General features: G+C 46.3%; 1 protein-coding gene across 1 annotated transcript in view; it reads right to left on the bottom strand.

The window, feature by feature from the left end:
* LOC115087279 (lysosomal-trafficking regulator-like) overlaps positions 1 to 22,616 on the bottom strand; it is a 1,534,685-nt gene that overhangs the window by 651,094 nt on the left and 860,975 nt on the right. The window contains 1 exon segment of the mRNA XM_029594260.1: positions 6,579 to 6,770. Within this exon segment, the coding sequence (XP_029450120.1) occupies positions 6,579 to 6,770 (192 nt within the window).

Below are 22,616 nucleotides of genomic sequence, written 5' to 3'. Positions count from 1 at the left end.
CGTGTATCAACGGAAGTGGAGGTTGGCCTATGCTCCCTAGGAAGGAGTCAAAACCCTGACGCTGGTCCTGGCTGAGGAGCAGGTTGGGTCTTCTGAGGCCAGGACTGCCTGGACTGACCCTTCTGATAAGGCTTGGAAGGGCGACCTCGGGAAGCCGGAGGATAATACCTTCTTGGTTTGTAGGCCGGTCGTTTAGAGACTCGTCTGAATGTCCTCTTGGAGGTGGATGAGAACTCAGCAGGCACTGAAGAAAGTTGACACAGCGTTTCATGGTGTATATTAAAATCCCCCCAGTTACGTAGTAGAAGCAGCATATGGTGTGCACATTTATGCGTGTCCAACCGATTTTATAAGATGCATGCATATACGTGTGCATGTTATAAAATGGTCGTGTCCTTGGGCATGAGCCAGCATTTGTGCTTTCATGTATGTCCACATGGCTGTTTTAAACTTACTGTCCCTGTGTGGCATTTTTTCCCCTTAACGTAAAATATAGCTGCAAATCATCAGCGAACATTCAAAATTAGAGAGCTTGTTAATCTAAAACTGAACACACAGGCCTTGAATAGATATTAAATAGCGCTGCTGCTAAAACTGATCCTTGAAGAATACCACAGGAACTAGTAAACCAATCTGATTGTCCTTCGGCAGTAAAAACTGTCACACAGATATGAAGCATACTAAAGCCTAGCTTCATCATTTCGCTATAAACATAGTGAAAACCGCGCCCGCAAAAAAAAAAAAGGGCATGGTTAAGATAATTTTTCCAGTATCGTATAGGTATTTTTTCGCAATGCGAGTTAAATTTATCATACCTGCACTATTTTCACATTGCACACTGAGAAGTCTGTTGCATGCTGCGTTAACTGACCGAACAGGGTTTTACAACAAACTGTGATTTGGGCTTCTGGTGAGAGAGAGAGAGAGCGAGCGCCTCTGCAGAGGCTCACATATAAATTATCTATTTATACCACTGTAAGAGGGGCTACTAGTAACTTGAGGTGAGGTTTTGGTAGTGGGATAGGTTTTGGGGGGCAGTTTTACAAGCACAGTCAGAGGTATGAACAGCACAATTGCCAGCAGTGAAGTTTCTATGTGATTTGGAGTGATGAAGAGTAAAAGAAGAGAAAATCTGTACAATGTACTCTCTTTCTCTCTCTATCTATGAACTGCCAATTGTGATAAAAACGTTTTTGGCTGCTAAAGGAGGCACAATGCACAGAAAAAAGGTGTAGTTATTTCCGGTGTTAAAACCTAAATTGCTGTGCATTATTCTATTACATTTGACGTTAAGAGCTGCTCATTACCATTAACTGCACCTAAACTCCTCTCACTTGCATAGCAAATGTGATATTTGCATACTAACGTATATTGCGGTAAATCACGGGCATCGATGACTTAGAGCACCCTGCATCGGCGTACCTTGTATCTATCAGACACGGATTCCATAAACAAAACCAATGGAAAAGAAAACAAAGTTATTTATTTACTACTTTTTTTTACAGCATGAAATAGTATAGAGGGATTGCATAGGCAGTGATAAAAATGTGAAAAAAAACAAAGCCTGACAGTTAATATAAAACAATTTCATGAGAGAGAGAGAGTACATAGTCATACTGAAGTGCAGACAATCAGAGACTGAGAGGCTCACGAGACAACGCACTTGTGGGAACTCCTGCACATGTTCAGTAGTTCTACTGAACTAAAGAGATGTCAGTTAGTATAGCTGTGTTTAAAAAAGGATTGGATAAGTTCTTGGAGGAGAAGTCCATTACCTGCTATTAAGTTCACTTAGAGAATAGCCACTGCCATTAGCAATGGTAACATGGAATAGACTTAGTTTTTGGGTAATTGCCAGGTTCTTATGGCCTGGATTGGCCACTGTTAGAAACAGGATGCTGGGCTTGATGGACCCTTGGTCTGACCCAGTGCGGCATTTTCTTATGTTCTTATGATATCAATCACACAAATACCCACACACACACTATGTACTCCAATACACCACAATGTAAACAATACCAATAAAATAATGTAATGGTCTCTTTTTTACATACAGCACTCTGTCGCCAAAATACTTATGTAAGACCCTCTATTCACGAGTAGGTATATATTGTACCATCTCGTTTGTCATAGGGGTCTGAATTACTTTTAATAAATCCTGCATATCTTTTGTTTGCTTGGTTTTTCAAGTTATCTTAAAATGTCTATACGAAAATTATAGGGAACTCCCAATTAATACCGCACAACCGATGAGGAATACTTATCCACAGTGGAAAGGTCCCAAAAGTCCCACATGGCCATGTTTCTGACCGCATTCCTGCTTCAGGGGAAATCATGGGTCACCAATTCAACGATCCTTCTCAATACCGTTAATGCGGCAATTTCATCTGTGCAAATACTTTTTCAAATGCGGGCTATAATTTCACCCGCCTCAATTTGACAATGGCGAACGCCCGAACTCCTTTTATCCACCTATTCCGGAAACACCAACTTGTTACCTCCCCTTCCGGGAGGGTTCGGAGGAAGATCTCTATCACGTCCTCCCGCGACTCACGCTGCTGTATTAGTATGTATCGCCAAAAAGTCTTCCATCAGGTCCTCATTTTAATGGGAACGCTGTTACAAGGAAATTGCGCATGTCCAAACTAAAAGTCCTCCATTACGTCCTACAACCACTATACGATTAGTGGGTAGACGTGATTGAAGTTTCCCATCAGGTCCTCTTCCGACGAAAAAGTATTTGATTATTTAAATTATTTAAATCAGAGACATCCAAACTTTAATACGCGACAGGCGCTGATTATAAAGTGAAAAATGGAAAAAATCAACACTCACTCGATATGCATGATCTGGTAGGAGAATCACAATTGTTCAAATAATCCAACAGTGTTCACGGCGGTGCGTATGTCAAAAAGGGACAGTCCTCCATTGCGTCCTAAATCCACTATACGCTGAGTAAATAGCTATGTTTGAAGTTTCCCATCCGGTCCTCTTCTAACGAAAAAGGAAGAATCAAATATTTAAATCAGAAGAATCTTCAAATCCTAAGTGTCCACAATCAAATGAGAGAATACCAGTTAATTCTCTCATTAAGTCCATAAGGGTCCACAGTATTCAAGGAAAAGATCCAGTAATGTTCACGGCGATTCAGTGCTACTTGTATATCTCCTCCTCTTGGATTCTGGAGCACTTGTTCTAAAATAGACCAACGCAAATCTGTAAACTCATGATGTACATTATTACAATGCTGGAGAAGAGGGGCTGCCATTTTCAATGTCTTAATGCAACTTCTGTGTTCTATGAGCCTAGTACGGATCTTCCGCTTTGTACGGCCCACATACACTAGCTTACAAGGACATTGTATCACATAAATGACTCCCATTGAGTCACATGTAGTTGGTTTCTTATGGCGTATAACTACCCCAGAATGAGGAGCCTGCCATTCTTCTCCTGTAAGGGCTAATGAACACATGTCACAACCTCCACAGGTCTGATGCCCACCAATAGGAAAATCGTTCTTAATAGACACAAAGCCCGAATGTACAACACGATCCCTAATATTTTGACCTCTGAAATAGGCAAATCTGGGGCCCGTCTGAAAGACTGAATGTAATGATAGCACCTTCCAATGTTCACGCACAATACTAACAACCTCATTAACATGTCGGGACTATTTTAAAGTACATGTGAGATCCTGATTGTAGGGCTTTTGTTGGTATTGTAGTAAAAGATGTCTATTCGCAAATAAAGCTCGCTTATATGCCTTTTTTATAACCCCATATGGATAACCCCTTTGGGTAAATCTTGAGGAAAGAAGACCAGCTTGAATTTTAAATTCATCCAAGGACGAGCATATCCTACGCAGCCGGAGAAATTGTGAAATTGGGAGTCCATCCTTCAGCCTTTGCGGATGAAAACTTGAATACCTGAGATACTGGTTGCGATCCGTAGCCTTCCTAAATAAGGAGGTTATGACAGAACAACCTTCTTTAATAATCAGAATATCCAAGAAGGCAACAGAATGTTGATCAAAATGTGCTGTGAATTGGAGGTGCGAATCTTGAAGATTTAGCCATTCTAGAAATTGCTGAAGCATGTCTAGATTTTCCGTCCAAACAAAAAAGACGTCGTCTATATAACGCAGCCAGATCAAAATATGTTCAAACCAAATTGAGCAATACAAGAATTTGTCCTCAAAATCTGCTACGTAAAGGTTAGCAATATCTGGGGCAACTGTAGCCCCCATCGCTACCCCTTGTACCTGCAAATAAAAGGTGTTATCAAAACTGAAATAGTTCTTAAATAATACCAGTTTCAATAGTTCCAAAAGGAATTCAGTAGGTACCCAGTGAGGTCGAGGACGGTTCTGCAAAATATTCTGTACAAGAACAAATGCTTCGCTCTGCGGAATATTTGTATATAGCGAAGTGATGTCCAAAGTCACTAACCAACACCCCTCAGGTAAGGGTGGACGTTCTTGAAGTAATCGGAGCATGTGAGATGTGTCTTGCAGGAATGACACTGATCTTAATACAGCTGGCTTCAAAAAGAAATCCAGAAAATTAGAGAGTGGTTCTAAAATAGAACCACACCCTGCTACTATAGGACGACCTGGTGGAACCTGAATGTTCTTATGGACTTTAGGTAAGGTATATAACACGGGATGCATTGGATGTTGGACTTAAGTGCTCGTGCTTCCCTCGAAGTCAAGAAACCCCTATCGAGACCAATTTGTACAACAGTTTCAATCTTATCTCTAAGGGATTCGACAGGGTCAACAGACAAAATTTGATAATATTTACAATCGCTCAATTGTCGCTGTATCTCTGTTACATAAGGATCTGTGTCTTGGATGACTATTGCCCCACCCTTATCGGCAGGTTTCACCACCACATCATGATTGTTCGTGAGTTGCTTAAGGGCACATTCTTGAGCATAACTCCAGTCATATGAAGAACATACTCTATGTAGATCTTGACGTTTTTCTAATGTGGCTAAATCTCTAAGTACCAAAGAGATAAAAGTAGAAATAGCAGGATCTACAGGCCCTGGAGGCAGCCAAGTAGATTTAGGTGTTATAATTGATGTATTCCCTTTATTTGCATCACAAAAAAACAGCCTAAGTTGTAAGCGTCTAAAAAAACGATATAGATCCACATGTGTCTGGAAAGAATCATATTTAGTAGAGGGAACGAAGGATAAGCCTTTTTCCAAAGCTAGGACCATATCCTCAGATAGCGCAAACTGTGAGATATTAATCACAGATGAAGAGTCCGGAACTAGAACCTCTGTTGATTCTGCTGTTGCGCTCTGGTCAACGGGCCCTCCCACTCTGCCGCTCTTGTGCGAGCTGATTCCCAATCTGGAGGACGAGTGCGAGCCCTGCCTCTGTAGGGACGTGAGCGGTAACTCTCTCGGGGTGGGCCTAAAAAAGGTTGTGGCTGTTTATGTTTATCTTTTTCTTTATCCTTATCATCATCCCCACCACTACTATTAGACTCATCCGAGTCTTGAAAAGTCACATGTGGACCCTTTTTGGATTGTTTTTTATTATTCTTCCAAAAGTAAACATTGTCTTGTTTGTAATCTGTGTCATCCCTATGGAATTTCTGAATTTTAAACTGTTTTAACTGATTCCTAAATTGTACCACTGTTTGTTCCAATTGTTTCATGGATGTCTCCATCATTTCTGCATTATATGTATTTTGTAAATTCGTCCGAATATCATCAACTTCTTTTTTACATTCCGTTACTGAAACAGCTATCCTCTCAACAATTAGGACCATAAGGTCTAAGGAACATTTATTCAGTATAGCGATCCACCTGGATACAAATTCAGAATCCTCTTGAAACATTAGAGGACCTTTTTGCATTCTTAGCCCTCTAGGTATCATCTGCTGTTTGATGTATTCAACAATAGTGGCTTGATGGAGTTCAGCCCGTACCAGCTTCTTAGATGCCCAGGTCAGATCATCCCATGATGCGTCTACTGTTCTTTCTTCATCAGGTCCAAATAATGACAACTGTTTGGCTACTGCAGCCACTTGTGAGTCTGAAAAACTCAATATGTGTTTCCACTCCCCTTCCGGCGTCGCCATGTGGGCGCTTAAATCACGATATCAATCACACAAATACCCACACACACACTATGTACTCCAATACACCACAATGTAAACAATACCAATAAAATAATGTACTGGTCTCTTTTTTACATACAGCACTCTGTCGCCAAAATACTTATGCAAGACCCTCTATTTACGAGTAGGCATATATTGTACCATCTCGTTTGTCATAGGGGTCTGAATTACTTTTAATAAATCCTGCATATCTTTTGTTTGCTTGGTTTTTCAAGTTATCTTAAAATGTCTATACGAAAATTATAGGGAACTCCCAATTAATACCGCACAACCGATGAGGAATACTTATCCACAGTGGAAAGGTCCCAAAAGGGAGCTTATGTTCTTATGTTCATGTGACATGGCTATTTTCAGCCCTGTTTGTCAATAGAGAAAACAAAATAATCCTTGAGAAAACACCTCTCCCTCCACAAATTATATTATTTAATCTTCTATGCCTACCTTGGTAAATTAACCGATTAACTGCTAAAATGGTTAGTCTCTGCATCCTCTGTACAAATTCAGTCTCGGTGGCTCTCACAGGATTCTCCTGGCTCATTCTTCTCTGCATCATCATTGTAAGTTCATCATTTGCAACTGATCGCATTCTCATCAGCAGTTTATCAGCCTGAACACAAGAAAATCTACGAGGACCTTCAAGCACAGAATAAAACAACATTATTAAAGAGTGGGGACACATCATAATTAACATATTTGTTTTGATCATGTACATATAATATGCATCACTCGCTTAATTGTTTTCATAACAAGAATTACTATAAAGACAGAAAAAGTTATAATAAGCTTAGACTGTGTTTTAAATAGGGTTGGGAGAGAGAAAGGAAACAATTTATTCAAAACAAATGTATTTTTTATTTTTATTTTTAACTTATTATAAACCAGGCACATTTTTGGTACAGCATAAAATATACAAAGGCATAACCAATAAAAATACAACAAGTTTATTCAAGCATTTACTCTGCCCTGTCTCCATGACCAATATACTGTCCAAGTGTTTTAAGTTTCCTTTTGTTCTCTAAGAGTCATTTGCTTTAGTACAGCGATTTCAGCAAACTTAATTTCTCAGCTAGCAACATGCTTCCACATGTGTGCAATGGTGAGGTGTGCTGCATGCAGTAATTGATTAGTAAGTTTCTGTACCCCCCCTCATATATGTTCTGTCCCTCCAGAAGGCAAATACATGGGTCCCTTGGAAGGAATGACTGAAAATCTGCAAAATGCTAGTTGAAATCTGCTCCCAAAACATTCACACTAATGGGCAATCCCACCATATGTGATAGTAGTTTCTTTCCTTACCACATCCACACCAGTATAAAGGGCTATTAGCACTGAATTTAACAAAGAATACAGGCATGCGATATGTTCAATGAAGTAGTTTTTATAAAAACTCCCTACTTTTTGAAAAAAGATACTGAGTGGCTGCGTGCCATATCTATTTCTAATCCATCCAATCCAGCTCTATATGTAAATCATTATTCTAGGAAGCAATTAGTTATGGTGACTGCCCCTTTGTTCTGATCTCTTTACCAATGCATAAGTAAAACTTTTTAATCATATGTAAGAACATAAGAAATTGCCATGCTGGGTCAGACCAAGGGTCCATCAAGCCCCGCATCCTGTTTCCAAAAGAGGCCAAAACCAGGCCACAAGAACCTGGCAATTACCCAAATACTAAGAAGAACCCATGCTACTGATGCAATTAATAGCAGTGGCTATTCCCTAAGTATAATTGATTAATAGCCATTAATGGACTTCTCCTCCAAGAACTTATCCAAACCTTTTTTGAACCCAGCTATACTAACTGCACTAACAACATCCTCTGGCAACAAATTCCAGAGCTTTATTGTGCGTTGAGTGAAAAAGAATTTTCTCCAATTAGTCTTAAATGTGCTACTTGCTAACTTCATGGAATGCCCCCTAGTCCTTCTATTATTCGAAAGTGTAAATAACCGAGTCACATCTACTCGTTCAAGACCTCTCATGATCTTAAAGACCTCTATCATATCCCCCCCTCAGCCGTCTCTTCTCCAAGCTGAACAGCCCTAACCTCTTCAGCCTTTCCTCACAGGGGAGCTGTTCCATCCCCTTTATCATTTTGGTTGCCGTTCTCTGCATCTTCTCCATCACAACTATATCTTTTTTGAGATGTGGCTACCAGAACTGTACACAGTATTCAAGGTGCGGTCTCACCATGGAGTGATACAGAGGCATTATGACATTTCCCGTTCTATTAACCTTTCCCTTGCTAATAATTCTTAACATTCTATTTGCTTTTTTGACTGCTGCAGCACACTGAGCCGACGATTTTAAAGTATTATCCTCAATGATGCCTAGATCTTTTTCCTGGGTGGTAGCTCCTAATATGGAACCTAACATCGTGTAACTACAGCAAGGGTTATTTTTCCCTATATGCAACACCTTGCACTTGTCCACAGTAAATTTCATCTGCCATTTGGATGCCCAATCTTCCAGTCTTCCAAGGTCCTCCTGTAAAGTATCACAGTCTGCTTGTGACTTAACTACTCTGAATAGTTTTGTATCATCCGCAAATCTGATAAACTCACTCGTCCTATTCCTTTCCAGATCATTTATATATATATTGAAAAGCACCGGTCCAAGTACAGATCCCTGAGGCACTCCACTATTTACCCTTTTCCACTGAGAAAATTGACCATTTAATCCTACTCTCTGTTTCCTGTCTTTTAACCAGTTTGTAATCCATGAAAAGACATCGCCTCCTATCCCATGACTTTTTAGTTTTCATAGAAGCCTCTCATGAGGGACCTTGTCAAATGCCTTCTGAAAATCCAAATATACTACATCTACCGGTCCACCTTTATCCACATGTTTATTAACCCCTTCAAAAAAATGAAGCAGATTTGTTAAGCAAGACTTCCCTTGGGTAAATCCATGTTGACTGTGTCCCATTAAATCATGTCTTTCTATATGCTCTACGATTTTGAACTTGAGAATAGTTTCCACTATTTTTCCCGGCACTGAAGTCAGGCTCACTGGTCTATAGTTACCCGGATCGCCTCTGGAGCCTTTTTTAAATACTGGGGTTACATTGGCCACCCTCCAGTCTTCAGGTACAATGGATGATTTTAATGATAGGTTACAAATTTTAACTAACAGATCAAAAATTTCATTTATTAGTTCCTTCAGAACCCTTGGATGCATACCATCCGGTCCAGGTGATTTACTACTCTTTAGTTTGTCAATCTGGCCTACTACATCTTCCAGGTTCACAGTGATTTTATTCAGTTCATCTGACTCATCACCCCTGAAAACCATCTCCGGAATTGGTATCTCCCCAACATCCTCATTAGTAAACACGGAGGCAAAGAATTCATTTAGTCTTTCTGCAATGGCCTTATCTTCCCTAAGAGCCCCTTTAACCCCTCTATCATCTAATGGTCCAACCGACTCCCTCACAGGTTTCTTGCTTTGGATATATTTTAAAAAGTTTTTATTATGAGTTTTTGCCTCCATGGTCAACTTCATTTCAAATTCTCTCTTCACCTGTCTTATCAATGTTTTACACTTACCTTGTCTACCGCTCACTTTACAACAAACAAGTCCTTCAAGTCCCTCGTTTTCCTCCATATCCTCATCTATACACAGCATATTAGTACTATCTCCTCTTAGCTGAAGATAAAAAATAATGAGTCGGATTTTCAAAGGGTTACGCTCGTAAATCCTGGGGCTTGTAAAAAGGGGTGGCCCGGGGACAGGGTGGGGCCAGAGGTGTCTGCACAGCCGCTGTGCTGGGGATCGCATGCAATTTACTTCAGCCCCAGGGCTGAAGTAAGTTTTGTAACCAAAAAAAGAAGACAAAAAAGGTAGGGGGGGGAAGGTAGGGAACGGGGGAAGGCAGCGTGGCTCAGAGTGGGTTCGGCGTGCGCAAGGTGCATGATTGTGCAGCCCCTTGCATGCACCGACCCCCAATTTTATAACATGTGCACGTTATAAAATTGGGCGTACATGTGTACGCACCTTTTAAAATCTACCCCAATGAGAATAATAAAAGACAGCAAACTCTGTCACCAAATCACAGAAGCGCTTAGCCTAATTATCTGAAAAAAGCTGAGCCAAAAATTTCAACCCCTTCTCGTCCCACTCCTCCATGACTACAAAGAAAGTGGCTTGTGAAACTAGGGGAATCATGTATGATGTTTCAGTACATATAATCCCTACTTTTTAATTGACCATATGCCAAGTTTTAAGACTATGAGCTAGAATAGGGTTGAATCTACTCAAAGTTCTATATGCTATTGAAGTAGGGGTTAAATAAAGCTATGATACCAGACTATTACCCTCCGAACACCCCCCCTTTCTAGTGGGAGCCAAATTTACGGCTCATCTGTTTCCAACCAAGTTCTAAGGCACGTCAGCTAGGCAGATTAGTAATATATCTGAAGCTCTGGAAAGGCCACACCTCCCTCCCTTTTGAGATTTGATCAATTCTGAATATTTAACTCAAGCAGGTCTTCCCTGCCACAAAAACTAAGAGTATGACCTAAAAATATAGAAAAATAATGCACTATTAATTTGACAAGGTACATGCATAAAGGGGTATAATAACCACTCAACTGAAATACTTCTTCAATCCTTAACTGATCCTATTTTACAAGATTTTGACTCAAATGATTCATACTGCTTAGTCCTGATTGATCTAACAGCTACCTTCAACACTATTGACCAAAACCTGCTGTGCCAACCATTGAAAAACATTGGGATTGATGGAATTGTTCTAAAATGGTTCATCTCTTTCCTCACTGACAGATCATTCCAAGTAAAACTCGACAATTACTTGTCCAACACCTTCCAAACCACAACTGGCATACCACAAGGATCAGCCCTATCAGCAACATTATTTAACAGCTACATGCTGCCCATATACAAATTACTAACATACATAGGTTTAAAAACTTTTTCCTATATGCCGATGACCTACAATTCTATATCCCTCTAACAAAATCTTTTGAATATACATCTCTAATTTCTGAATATATGATTAAAATAAAAGAAAAATTAGCTCAATGTAAACTCTAGATGAACCCCCAAAAAACTGAAATAATTTGGTTGAGCCGCAACCCACAAAAAACTATTCCCCTAGGGATAGATCTTGGAAGCTGCAAAATAATACCTGCAACTCAAGTGAGAGATCAAGGGGTCCAAATTGATTACAATTTAACAATGAAAATCCACATAAGCAAACTAGTTAGATCTGGTTTCCACAAGCTTCGGATTTTGAGCTTATTAAAACTATTACTAAACACAACTGATTTCAGAACAGTTTTATAATCCCCTCATTTTCTCTAACCTTGATTACTGTAATTCATTAATTCTAGGTCTTTCAACTAGCCACTTAAAACCCCTGCAACTTCTACAAAATGCCACAGCTATTGACTGGAGCAAGAAAATGTGATCACCCCAATATTGATGGCTGTACATTGGCTTTCTATATAGTCAAGATTTCATTATAAAGATCTAACAATAATTTTCAATAACATTAATCTGAAAAACAACGTTCTGCTAGAAATAATTTTTAAACCTCACAACCCACTGCAAACCCTCAGATCATAGCATAAAGGCCTCCTCAAAATCCTGAACTTAAAGAGACTAGAAATATAATGATTTCAATTGCTGGCCCTAAACTTTGGAATTCCATGCCAGAAGAACTTCGAACTTTAACAGATAAAAATAAATTCATGTTATGCTCAGGCTTGTGGACCCTTGGGCCGACGAGAGGATGGTATACCTTGCGGAGGATCCGTAGGTTCTCTCATCGGGTGGCGAGGCAGAACAGAAGAGGAGAGCAGCTGACCCTCGGCATTGGAGACGGAAGCGGCTGCAGGCAGATGAAGAGACTAGAAGAGGAGCTGTGTCTTCACCCCTGGAAATCTGTGGTCCCACCAGGAGGAGCCTGTAGGGACCCAGACCACTGGGACTTAGGTGACCCCAGATGGGTCGTGATATCGTTGCAAGGGCTGACTGGAGCTTTGCCCTGGAAGTCCGCGGTCCTCCCGGGAGGAGCCCGTAGGGACCCGGACCGCTGGGACTTAGGCAGGCCCTTGGAGATGGAGTCCAGGATGAGTCCAAGGTCCAGTGCCAGAGGGTCGTCGCAGACCAGTCCGAGGTCACACACCAAGGGGTCACCACTTGCCAGTCCAAAGTCACACCAGAGAATCACTGTAAGCCAATCCGAAGTCAGGAACCGGGAAGACCAAGACGGAACAGGAAAAAGGATCCGAAGCTCAAGGAACTCACCAAAGCAAGTAGACTGGACAGCGCTGGAGGACGTTGCCAAGTCAGAGATTGAGCGGAGGAAGCTTCCCTTTATACTTCCCCTGCTCAGGCTGATCAAGGACAGGTGAAGCTTGTTAAAGGGATCAGGTCCCTTTAAATCTGTGAAGGAGGCGCGGCCTCCTGCCTAAAGATAGCGGCGGCCATCTTGGATTTCCTCTGCGGAGGAAAGGCTGCAGAACGGCATGGGGGCAGAGCTGGGACGGCTCTCCACCCGACGGTCAGGCCGGGGATCCGCGCCGGGGCAACGAGCTCCCGGTCAGGGGTTTCCCCCAAAGCTGCCATGGCGGGTCGCCGCTGCGGTCGAGGTAGGGGACCGCGGTTGTGGCCACCCACGGCCGTGGGACACAACAGTACCCAGCTCTTTAGGGCGCCTCCCTGGAGGCCTGGGTTTAGCCGGGTGGTCGCTGTGGAACTGGTCTAACAGACTCCGGTCCAGGATGTTAGCCAATGGCTCCCAGGAGTTTTCTTTGGGGCCGAAGCCCTCCCATGCCAACAGATATTCCCACTTCTTGCGATGTTTTCTCACATCCAGGACCTCCCGAACCTGGCAGGTGAGGTCATCTTCAGAGGCGACAGGTTGGGGAGTTGGAGGCGTGCTGGAGGGCCACGACAATACCAGAGGCTTCAGGACAGAGACATGGAATGTATTGTGTATCTTAAGAGATGGAGGGAGGTGAAGCTGATATGAGACTGCACCCACCTGCCGGATGATGGGGAACGGCCCGATGAATCGCGGAGCCAGTCGCGATGATGGCAGCTTCAAGCGGATAAATTGCGTACTTTACCAAACCTTTTGGCCCGGTCGAAGAGGTGGGTAGGGTCTCCTGCGCTGGTCTGCATACCTCTTAGCTGCCGGGCTGGCCTTGATCAGGGTGCGCTACGTGGATATCCATAGGTGGTGCAGCTCTTCAGCAGAGAGCTGGGCTACTGGAGATGCCACTGTGGTGGGGACAGGCAGTGGCGGTCGAGGCTGTCTCCCATAAACTATCTAAAACGGTGAGGATCCCGTAGCCGCAGAGATATGGGAATTTAGTGCGAATTCGGCCCAGGGTAGCAGGCTAGCCCAGCCATCTTGTTTTTCATTGACATATATTCGGAGGAATTGTTTCAATGTCTGGTTAGTTCTCTCTGCGAAGCCATTGGTCTTAGGATGGTAACCGGACGTATGGTTGTTGCAGGAACGCCTCATTGAGGCGATGAAAGGTGTTCTCCGCTCCTGGAGGCCACTTCTTGGGATCCGCGCCTTTCCGGGTCAGGGCCGTCATCGGAGCCACTAAGGACGCATAGTGTGGAATGAACGATCGATAATAATTTGCGAACCCCAAGAATCGTTGGAGTGCCTTCAGCCCGGACGGCTGGGGCCATTCCCGATTGGCTTGCAGCTTCTGAGGGTACATACGGAAGCCTTCGTTGGAGATGATGTATCCCAGGAAGGGAAGGGACTCCTTCTCAAAGAGGCACTTTTCCAATTTTGTGTATAACTGGTGTTCTCGGAGACGTTGCAACACCTGGATGATGTGTTCACAGTGCACAGTCAGGGAATCTGAGAATACTAAAATGTCATCCAGATACACCAGTACGCACTTGTATAGGAGATCACAGAATATCTCATTTGTGGTGTTCTGGAACACCGTGGGAGCATTACAAAGCCCGAACGGCATTACTAAATACTCATAGTCGCCGTCTCGGGTATTGAAGGCCGTCTTCCACTCATCACCTTCCTTAATTCGGATGAGGTTGTAGACCCCTAGGAGGTCTAATTTGGAAAAGATCCTGGCACCTTGTAGCCGGTCAAAGAGCTCCGAGATAAGGGGTAAGGGGTAACGATCCTTGACCGTAATGGCATTTAAAACCCGGTAGTTGATACAGGGGCAAAGACTCCCATCCTTCTTCGCGACAAAGAAGAAGCCAGCCCCGGCCGGGGATTTAGACTTCTGAATGAATCCCCTCTCCAGGTTCTCCTTGATATACTCGCTTATAGCCTGCGTCTCTGCGGGCAAGGGCGTAGGTGCGACCCCGAGGAGGTTCAGTGCCAGGAAGGAGCTGGATGGCACAATCGAATGCTCGATGGGGTGGAAGTATCTCTGTCCTTTGCTTCGAGAAAATATCCGCGTATGCGGCATAAGGGGCTAGCAGGCCTGGAAGGCTGGTGGAAACTATGGGGTAGGATGCTGGAACCACAGAGCGGAGGCAGTTGCCGTGGCAGCTTGGGCCCCAACGAGACAGCTGCAAAGTCTTCCAATTGAACTGGGGCTCGTACTCCTAGGACAATCGGATGGATGGCGTACTCCAGGACATAGAACGACATCTGTTCTTGATGCAGGACCCCAGCCCGCAGCTAGACGGGGATAGTGGTGTGTGTCACCCGTTCTGGAAGAGGCTTCCCTTGGATCAAGGAAATAACCATAGGGGCAGGGAGACAAACTTGTGGAATCTTTAGATGTTCCACCAGGCCTTTCATTATAAAATTGCCGCCGGCGCCGGCGCCCACTAGAGCTAGCATGTAGAACTCCCCATCTGTCGAGGATAACACCACTGGCAACGTTAGTGGAGGTGCGGGAGCAGTACGGCCCAGGACGAGACCTCCTTCAGGTCCTAGGCCCGAGAGTTTTCCGGTCGTGCTGGGCAGGTGGCTATTCGATGGCCTGCCGCGCCGCAATAAAAGCAAAGTCATGTACTCGGCAACTGTCCGAGTACCCTGTCGTAATCGAAGCAATTCCGAGACCGCAGTGGGCTTGCGGACGGGTTCATCAAAAATCTGTCGCAAGGCAGACAGAAACTGACTCAAGTTTTCGAAGATAGGGCCCCTTCTCTCCCACAGATGAGAAGCCCAGATCAGAGGCTTCCTGTCGAGTAGGTACATAATGTAGCTGGTTTTGACCAGGTCACTGGGGAACTGCGCAGGCAACAAGGAAAAACGGACCTGGCACAGGCTGAGGAATCCTCGACACAACTTTGCATCTCCGGCATATCGAGAAGGCGCCGGGAGTTGAGTAAGCGTTACTGGCCCCTGGTCGTCCCTGGAGGCCTGGACGGTGTGTGGCTGGGTAGGGCAACCTCTTTGAGCCCCAGGCAGAGACGGCAGCGTAGGGTTCGCGAGCCGTAATGCCTCGTGGCTTTGGGTCAGGCCCTGTACCGCAGAGACCAGGGCATTGAGGGTCTGTTGTTGATCCTTCAGGCGCTGGGCCATTCCGGGAATGGCCTGGTGGGCAGATACCCCCGCCAGGTCCATGGACTTGGCAATCTGTTATGCTCAGGCTTGTGGACCCTTGGGCCGATGAGAGGATGGTATACCTTGCGGAGGATCCGTAGGTTCTCTCGCCGGGTGGCGTGGCAGAACAGAAGAGGAGAACAGCTGACCCTCGGCACTGAAGATGGAAGCGGCTGCAGGCAGGTGATGAGACTAGAAGAGGAGCTGTGTCTTCACCCCTGGAAGTCTGTGGTCCCCCCAGAAGGAGCCCGTAGGGACCCAGACCACTGGGACTTAGATGGACCCAGAGGGGTCGCGATATTGGTGCAAGGGCTGACTGGAGCTTCGCCCTGGCTGCGGTCACCCCGGGAGGAGCCCGTAGGGACCCAAACCGCTGGGACTTAGGCGGGCCCTTGGAGACGGAGTCCAGGAGGAGTCCAAGGTCAAGTGCCAGAGGGTCATCGCTGACCAGTCCGAGGTCACACACAGAGGGGTCACCACTTGCCAATCCGAAGTCACACCAGAGAATCACCACTTGCCAATCCGAGTCACACACCAGAGAATCAGCATAAGCCAATCCGAAATCAGGAACCGGGAAGACCAAATGTTACAGGAACAAGGATCCGAAGCTCAAGGAACTCACCGAAGCAAGCAGACTGGACAGCGCTGGAGGACGTTGCCAAGTCAGAGAATGAGCAGAGGAAGCTTCCCTTTATACTTCCCCTGCTCAGGCTGATCAATGACAGGTGAAGCTTGTTAAAGGGATCAGGTTCTTTTAAATCTGTGAAGGAGGCGCAGCCCCGCGCCTAAAGATGGCGGTGGCCATCTTGGATTTCCTCCACGGAGGAAAGGCTGCAGGAACGGCGTGGGGGCAGAGCAGGGACGGCTCTCCACCCGAGAGTCAGGCCGGGGACCCGCACCGGGGCAACGAGCTCCCGGTCAGAGGTTTTCCCCGAAGCTGCCGCGGCGGGTGGCCGCCGTGGACGAGGTAGGGGACCACGGTCGTGGCCTCCCACGGCCATGGGACACAACAATTCAAAAGTGACTTAAAAACTTGTCTATTAAAAAATGCCTTCCACTTGACAGAAGCACCCATTTTCCCATGAAACAGATAACCATACATATTGTACAATAATCCCTCCTTGCAATCCCCTGTAATCCAGCCTTCTCTTCATGTTTGATATCTACCATTGTTTTACCTCTATATCTTTGAATGTTTATCCACCTTGTAATACACATTATATTTTGTATGTTTTAATTGTAAACAGTTATAATCTAGTGATTCTCACATGAAATGACGGTATATAAAGCAGAGATGCTTACCTGTAACAAGTGTTCTCCCAGAACAGCAGGATGTTAGTCCTCACACATGGGTGACATCGTCAGATGGAGCCCTGTCACGGAATATTTTTGTCAAAGTTTCTAGAACTTTGACTGGCACACTGAGCATGCCCAGCATGCCACTAAGCCTGTGGCCAATAGGGTTCCCCTTCAGTCTCGTTTTACAGCAAAATACCAAGAGCGAAAAAATAAAATAAGAAAACGTAACCTAACCCAACTTCACGGGGTGGCAGGCGGGTTTCTTGAGACTAACATCCTGCTGTCCTGGGCGAACACCTGTTACATATCTCCCAGGACAAGCAGGATGGTAGACCTCACACATAGGTGAAAAGCATGCTAAATGCTGCCTTAGAACATAGCAGGCCAACCAGCACCCAAAAATTGTGCAACAGACACAACAACAGGGATGCTGTTGGCAATGAAGGGGCAGCCGGAAATTCACAGTGGGCCCTATGTAGGAAGAATTGGGTTCTTATACTGGAAACAAATTTCGTAGGACAGTCTGGCCAAAGATGCTGTCCTGACAACCAGCTCTGCAGATGTCGGCAATAGGTACTGAACGGAAGTGTGCTATTGACTTTGCCATGGCCCTGACTGAGTGCGCTTTCACTCGTCCCTCAAGCGGAAGGCCTGCTTGCTGGTAGCAGAAAGCAATACAGTCTGCCAACCAATTAGATAGGGTCTGTTTGCCCAACGCAACTCCAAGGAAACAAAGAGGTGTGTGGACTGCCTGTGGGTTGCGGTGCGGTCCAAGTAAAAGATGAGTGCACGCTTACAGTCCAAGGTATGCAGAGCCCACACACCTGGTTGAGTGTGAAGCCTTGGAAAGAAAGTGGGTGTTGCAATTCTACCCTGTTTGGGCAGTTTCTCACCTTTTTTTTCCTCCTTTTCACTGTGCTGCTAAGGTTCTTCCTGCGGCCTGGGGCCGCCGACGCTATCTTCGTGCGGCTGGGGCCGCGCTGTAACACCCAGCATGGCTCGGAGGCCGCCGCCGCTTTCCTTAGGCAGCAGGAGCCGTGCTGAGACATCCCCTGTGCTCAGGGGATCACCGACAGTGTTGCTCCGCGGTCCAGAGACCGATGACGCTCCCTTCGTGGCTGGTGCTGCATTGCTACCTCTCTTGCGGTCAGGGGACCGCTGAAGGCATTTCCATGTGGCCCAGAGGCCTCCGAACTTACCTTGAGCCCTCCGTGGGGAGAGGGCTATCATCCCGGACTTTCCTGTGGCAGGAGGCCGCCTCCGGTCTACCCTTTGCGGCAGGGAAGCCGCCTCCAACCTCGGAGCCTGCTTTCAGGCCTGGCTCTCCTCTGGCTCTGCATCAGTGGCAGGGACGCCACTCTCAAAGGTCCTGCCCCCCTTCCTTAGGGGCGGAGCTGCATTTCTCTTCACATCTTAAAGGTACAGCCAGGGAGTGGTGCACCTCTGATGTCATCAAGGGAGTCTCCTCTTCAGGCCTATAAAAAGGGCCTGGCTTCACTTCCACCTTTCCTTCGCAAGAAGCCGGTCCTCATTAGGACTTCTCTGTAATCTAGCTTCTCAAGGCACTTCGTTCTATGTGAGATACCGTGTCTTCATCTTCCCCTGGTCTCTCGTCTCGTCAAGCTTCTGAGATCCAGATGCTCGTCCGTCAGATGTCTTCACGTCTAGATGTCTCCTTTCTCTGGATGATCTTCTTCCATGGCAGCGCAAGTCTCCAAGATGTTCCAGCTTTTATCTTCCTTATCCTAACTTCATCACCGAGGCAGTCCCTCAAATCTTCAACCCTGTCTGGATCCTCGGAGTCTTCTACTTGCCTCCACCTCATGAATGAACTCTGGTTCCTGTTCCATTCCCGGTGTGGTCCGTGCCTGGCCTTGATTGGCTGTGCAGGGCGCACTTTGGTACACGCTTAGTCTGAGTCTTCACTTCATCTTCCTGTGTGGGGAACCACCAGCGTGATCTGTCTTCATTGGCTCAGTAGGGCACATGATATGGTACTATCGACTCAGCGTTCTGCAAGCAACTCGAGTGGGGAACCACTAGCGTGGTCTGTGATCAGTGTACCCGGCTGTGTAGGACGCGCCACCTGTGTGATGTGCAGTACCGACTCAGTACTCTTCAAGCAACTCATGGCTTTCCTGATTTTCTTTCTCTACTTGACCAGTCTCATCTCACTCCATGTATCCAGAATGTCGTTCCACTCCACGTATCCAGATTCTTGTCTAACCTCAAGTCTTCATTTTTGTTTGATGTCTTCATCCTTCAACCACTGTCCATCCTGTTGCAGTTGCTGCTCCCATGCGGCAGTTCCGAAAGGGCTAACAAGTGATCGGAGGACTACTTTCAAGACCAAAATTGCATTGTTTGGGTCTCTCTCTGCTGCATACAGGTTTGGCTGTGGCCAAGGTTCCAGCAACACCAGCCTACACTTGGACACTCTTCACCTGCCTCGGCCATTGCCGGAGCTCCTCTGTGGCTGCTTCGTGGCCCAAGGGTACACAAAATCATCAGAGATGGGTCCGCTACCCGCGTTGCCACAACAGTGGGCAACACAATGGACTAATTTAAGTGGAAGTCAGTTACCATCTTAGGCAGGAACATAGGGTGAGTGCGCAGTACCACCCGGTTATGGAGGAATCTTATGTAGGGTGGATAGGTCACAAGGGCCTGCAGCTTACTAATCCTGTGAGCGGATGTAATCGCCACAAGGAAAATAACTTTCCAAGTGAGGTGTCTGAGTTCGCAGGAGCTCAAATGGAAGACACATGAGCCATGCTAGCACTAAGTTGAGGTCCCAGGTCACAACTGGTGGACGTAGTGGAGGGTACCTCAATAGTAAGCAGAGATGGCACTCAGGTGTCCTCGGATGGAAGAAGTCTGGAGGCCCGATTCCGAGAAGTGCCAGAGATAGTCTAGAAGTCTCGGCATGGAGCAAGAAAAGGAATCAAAGCCCTTCTATGTGCATGACAAGGAGAATCTCTGCCACTTAGAATGATATGACTTCCACATAGACGGCTTTTGCGAAGCTACTAGGTCTTGCAAGACATTAGTAGAAAGGTAGAGGGGTTGTAGTATCAACCTTTCAACATCCAGGCTGTCAGGGACAGGGTCTGTAGGTCCGGGCAGCGCAATTTTCTGTGATTCTGTCTAATGAGGTTGGGTGCCGTGCCCAAGTGAATGGGTTCCAGGACAGAGAGGTCACGAAAATTGGGAAACCAAACTTGGCGAGGCCAGTACGGGGCTATGAGTATCATTGAGCCTCGGTCCTGTTGTAGCTTCACGAGTCTTGCTTATTAGTGGAATCAGTGGGTACACATATAGCAGGCCTGTGTTCCAGGAGTGGATGAAGGCATCCAAGGTTGTTGCTCTTCAGCCCCTGTGTAGGGAGCAGAACTGTTCCACTTTGCGGTTCTTCTTGGACACAAAGAGATTGATGTCCGGCTGACCCCACCGGTGGAAGAGCCTGCTTGCAACAAAAGGATCCAGAGACCACTCGTGGGGCTGGAAAGACCAGCTGAGGCAGTCCGCGACTGCATTCTGTGTGCTTGCCAGATAAGTGGCTTGTGGTAGTATGGAATGTGACAGGGCCCAGGCCCAAATCTGCACTGTCTCTTAGCAGAGCAGGTAAGAGCCCTTGCCCCCCCTATTTGTTCAGGTACCACATTGCTACTTGGTTGTCTGTTTGAATCAAGACAACCTTGTTGGACATGCAGTCCTAGAATGTGTAAAGGGCATACCGCATCGCCCAGAGCTCCAGGAAATTGATCTGGAAGGCTGCTTCGGCCTTGGTCCAAACTCCTTGGGTTTGCAGGTCATTGACATGGGCTCCCCAACCTAGGTTGGAGGCGTCCATAGTTAAGGCCACCTGAGCAGCCGGTGGCTGGAAGGAGAGTCTTTTGCGCAAGTTGGCTTTGTGTGACCACCAGGCGAGGGATAAACGAAGCTGGCTGGTAATTCGGACAATCGATGAGAGTGGCTTGGTCCACTGAGATCTCAGGATCCACTGCATGACTCTCATGGCTAGGCGGGCCATTGGAGTGACATGGACCATTGACGCCATATGATCTAGCAACGTGAGTAGCAGGCAAGCAGAGGCTGTTTGTCGACAGCAGATTGAGCTGGTCAGGTTGGACAGCGTGGTTGTATGTTCATTGGGGAGGAATGCCCTGGCCACGGTGGTGTCTAAGTCCACTCCAATAAAGGACAGTTGATGCGACGGAGTCAGGTGAGATTTCGGATAATTTAACAGAAAACCCAGCGACTGGAGAAGCCGTATAGTGAGGTGGAGGGAGTGGCAAGCTCTTTCTCTGGAAGGGCTTCTTAGGAGCCAGTCGTCCAGATACAGGAAGACATGGACGCCCTTGCGGCGTAACTGTGCTGCCACGACTGCCAGGCACTTGGTGAATACTCGAGGCGCCGAGGCGAGGCCGAATGGCAGTACCCTGTACTGAAAGTGCCGGCATCCCACTACAAATCGCAGGTATTTGCAATGAGGAGGAAAGATTGCAATATGGGCGAAGCGTCCTGTACATCCAGAGAGCTGAGCCAATCCCCTGTTGTAGGAGTGGGAGCATGGTGCCCAAGGACACCATTCTGAACCGTTCTTTGTGGAGGGACCTGTTTAACGCCTGAAGGTCGAGAATAGGTCGGAGACCGTCGGTCTTTTTTGGGATTAGAAAATACCGGGAGTAGAACCTTCTTTCCCGCTGAGTGCAGGGAAATGGTTTTATGGCTCTGGCACACAGAAGGGCTGAGAAGTACTGTGTTATCATCCAGGCTCCACATCGGGACGGGCGGGGAGTCCGGGGGCACAGTCAAAAGATTTTAGCAGTATCCGTGGCTTATGATGGACAATACCCATCGGTCGGTGGTAATTGGCTGCCAATTGGTGGTAAAGTGGCCTCCCACTGGTAATTTGGGCTGTGGGTTCAGGGAGGGCAAGACTGCTGCTCGCTGAATAGGATCAAAATCCAGCTGCAGGTCCAGCTTGGGGAGCAGGCTGCACTCTAGGAGTCCTCTGTTGATGAGTTTGGCCTCTCTGAGGGGGCCGAGCCGTCCGAGTACGGGATGCAGGAGGGTAGTACCTACATGGCCTGTAAAATTGTTTCCTATTGTCCCTATGTGTGCCCCTATGGGCTCCGGAAGGGGCATCTGAGGTGGCAGTGGATAGCTGATGCAGGGTGTCATGATGGTCCTTAAGCTGGGCCACAGCATCCTGGATCTTGTCCCCAAACAGGTTTTCTCCTGTACAGGGGAGATCAGCTAATTTATTCGGCACCTCTGGGCGTAGGTCTGAGGCTTTGAGCCAGGCCCAGCGTCTGGCACTAATTCTGGCTGCTGAAACTCTGGACGCTGTCTCGAAAGAGTCATATGTTTTCCCATCTCCAATCCTCTCTGGAGGATGGGTGCTAAGCCCTCTTGGAATTGTTGTGGTAGAGTTTCTGAGAATTCCTGGACTTGCTTCCAGAGATTCCTGTTATATTGGGTCATGTAGAGTTGGGTATGCTGCTATGCGAGCAATTAACATCGACCATTGAAACAGTCTACGCCCTAATGCATCCAACACTTTCTATTCCTTTCCAGGAGGGGCAGAGGAGTGTGGACGGGATCTTTTGGCCTTGTTTTGAGCTGATTCCACAACTACAGAATGGTGGGGC

This window comes from Rhinatrema bivittatum, chromosome 3 (assembly GCF_901001135.1).
Source record: "Rhinatrema bivittatum chromosome 3, aRhiBiv1.1, whole genome shotgun sequence".
In the NCBI taxonomy this organism is placed as follows: domain Eukaryota; kingdom Metazoa; phylum Chordata; class Amphibia; order Gymnophiona; family Rhinatrematidae; genus Rhinatrema; species Rhinatrema bivittatum.
This window is presented reverse-complemented; position numbering and strand designations above follow the sequence as displayed.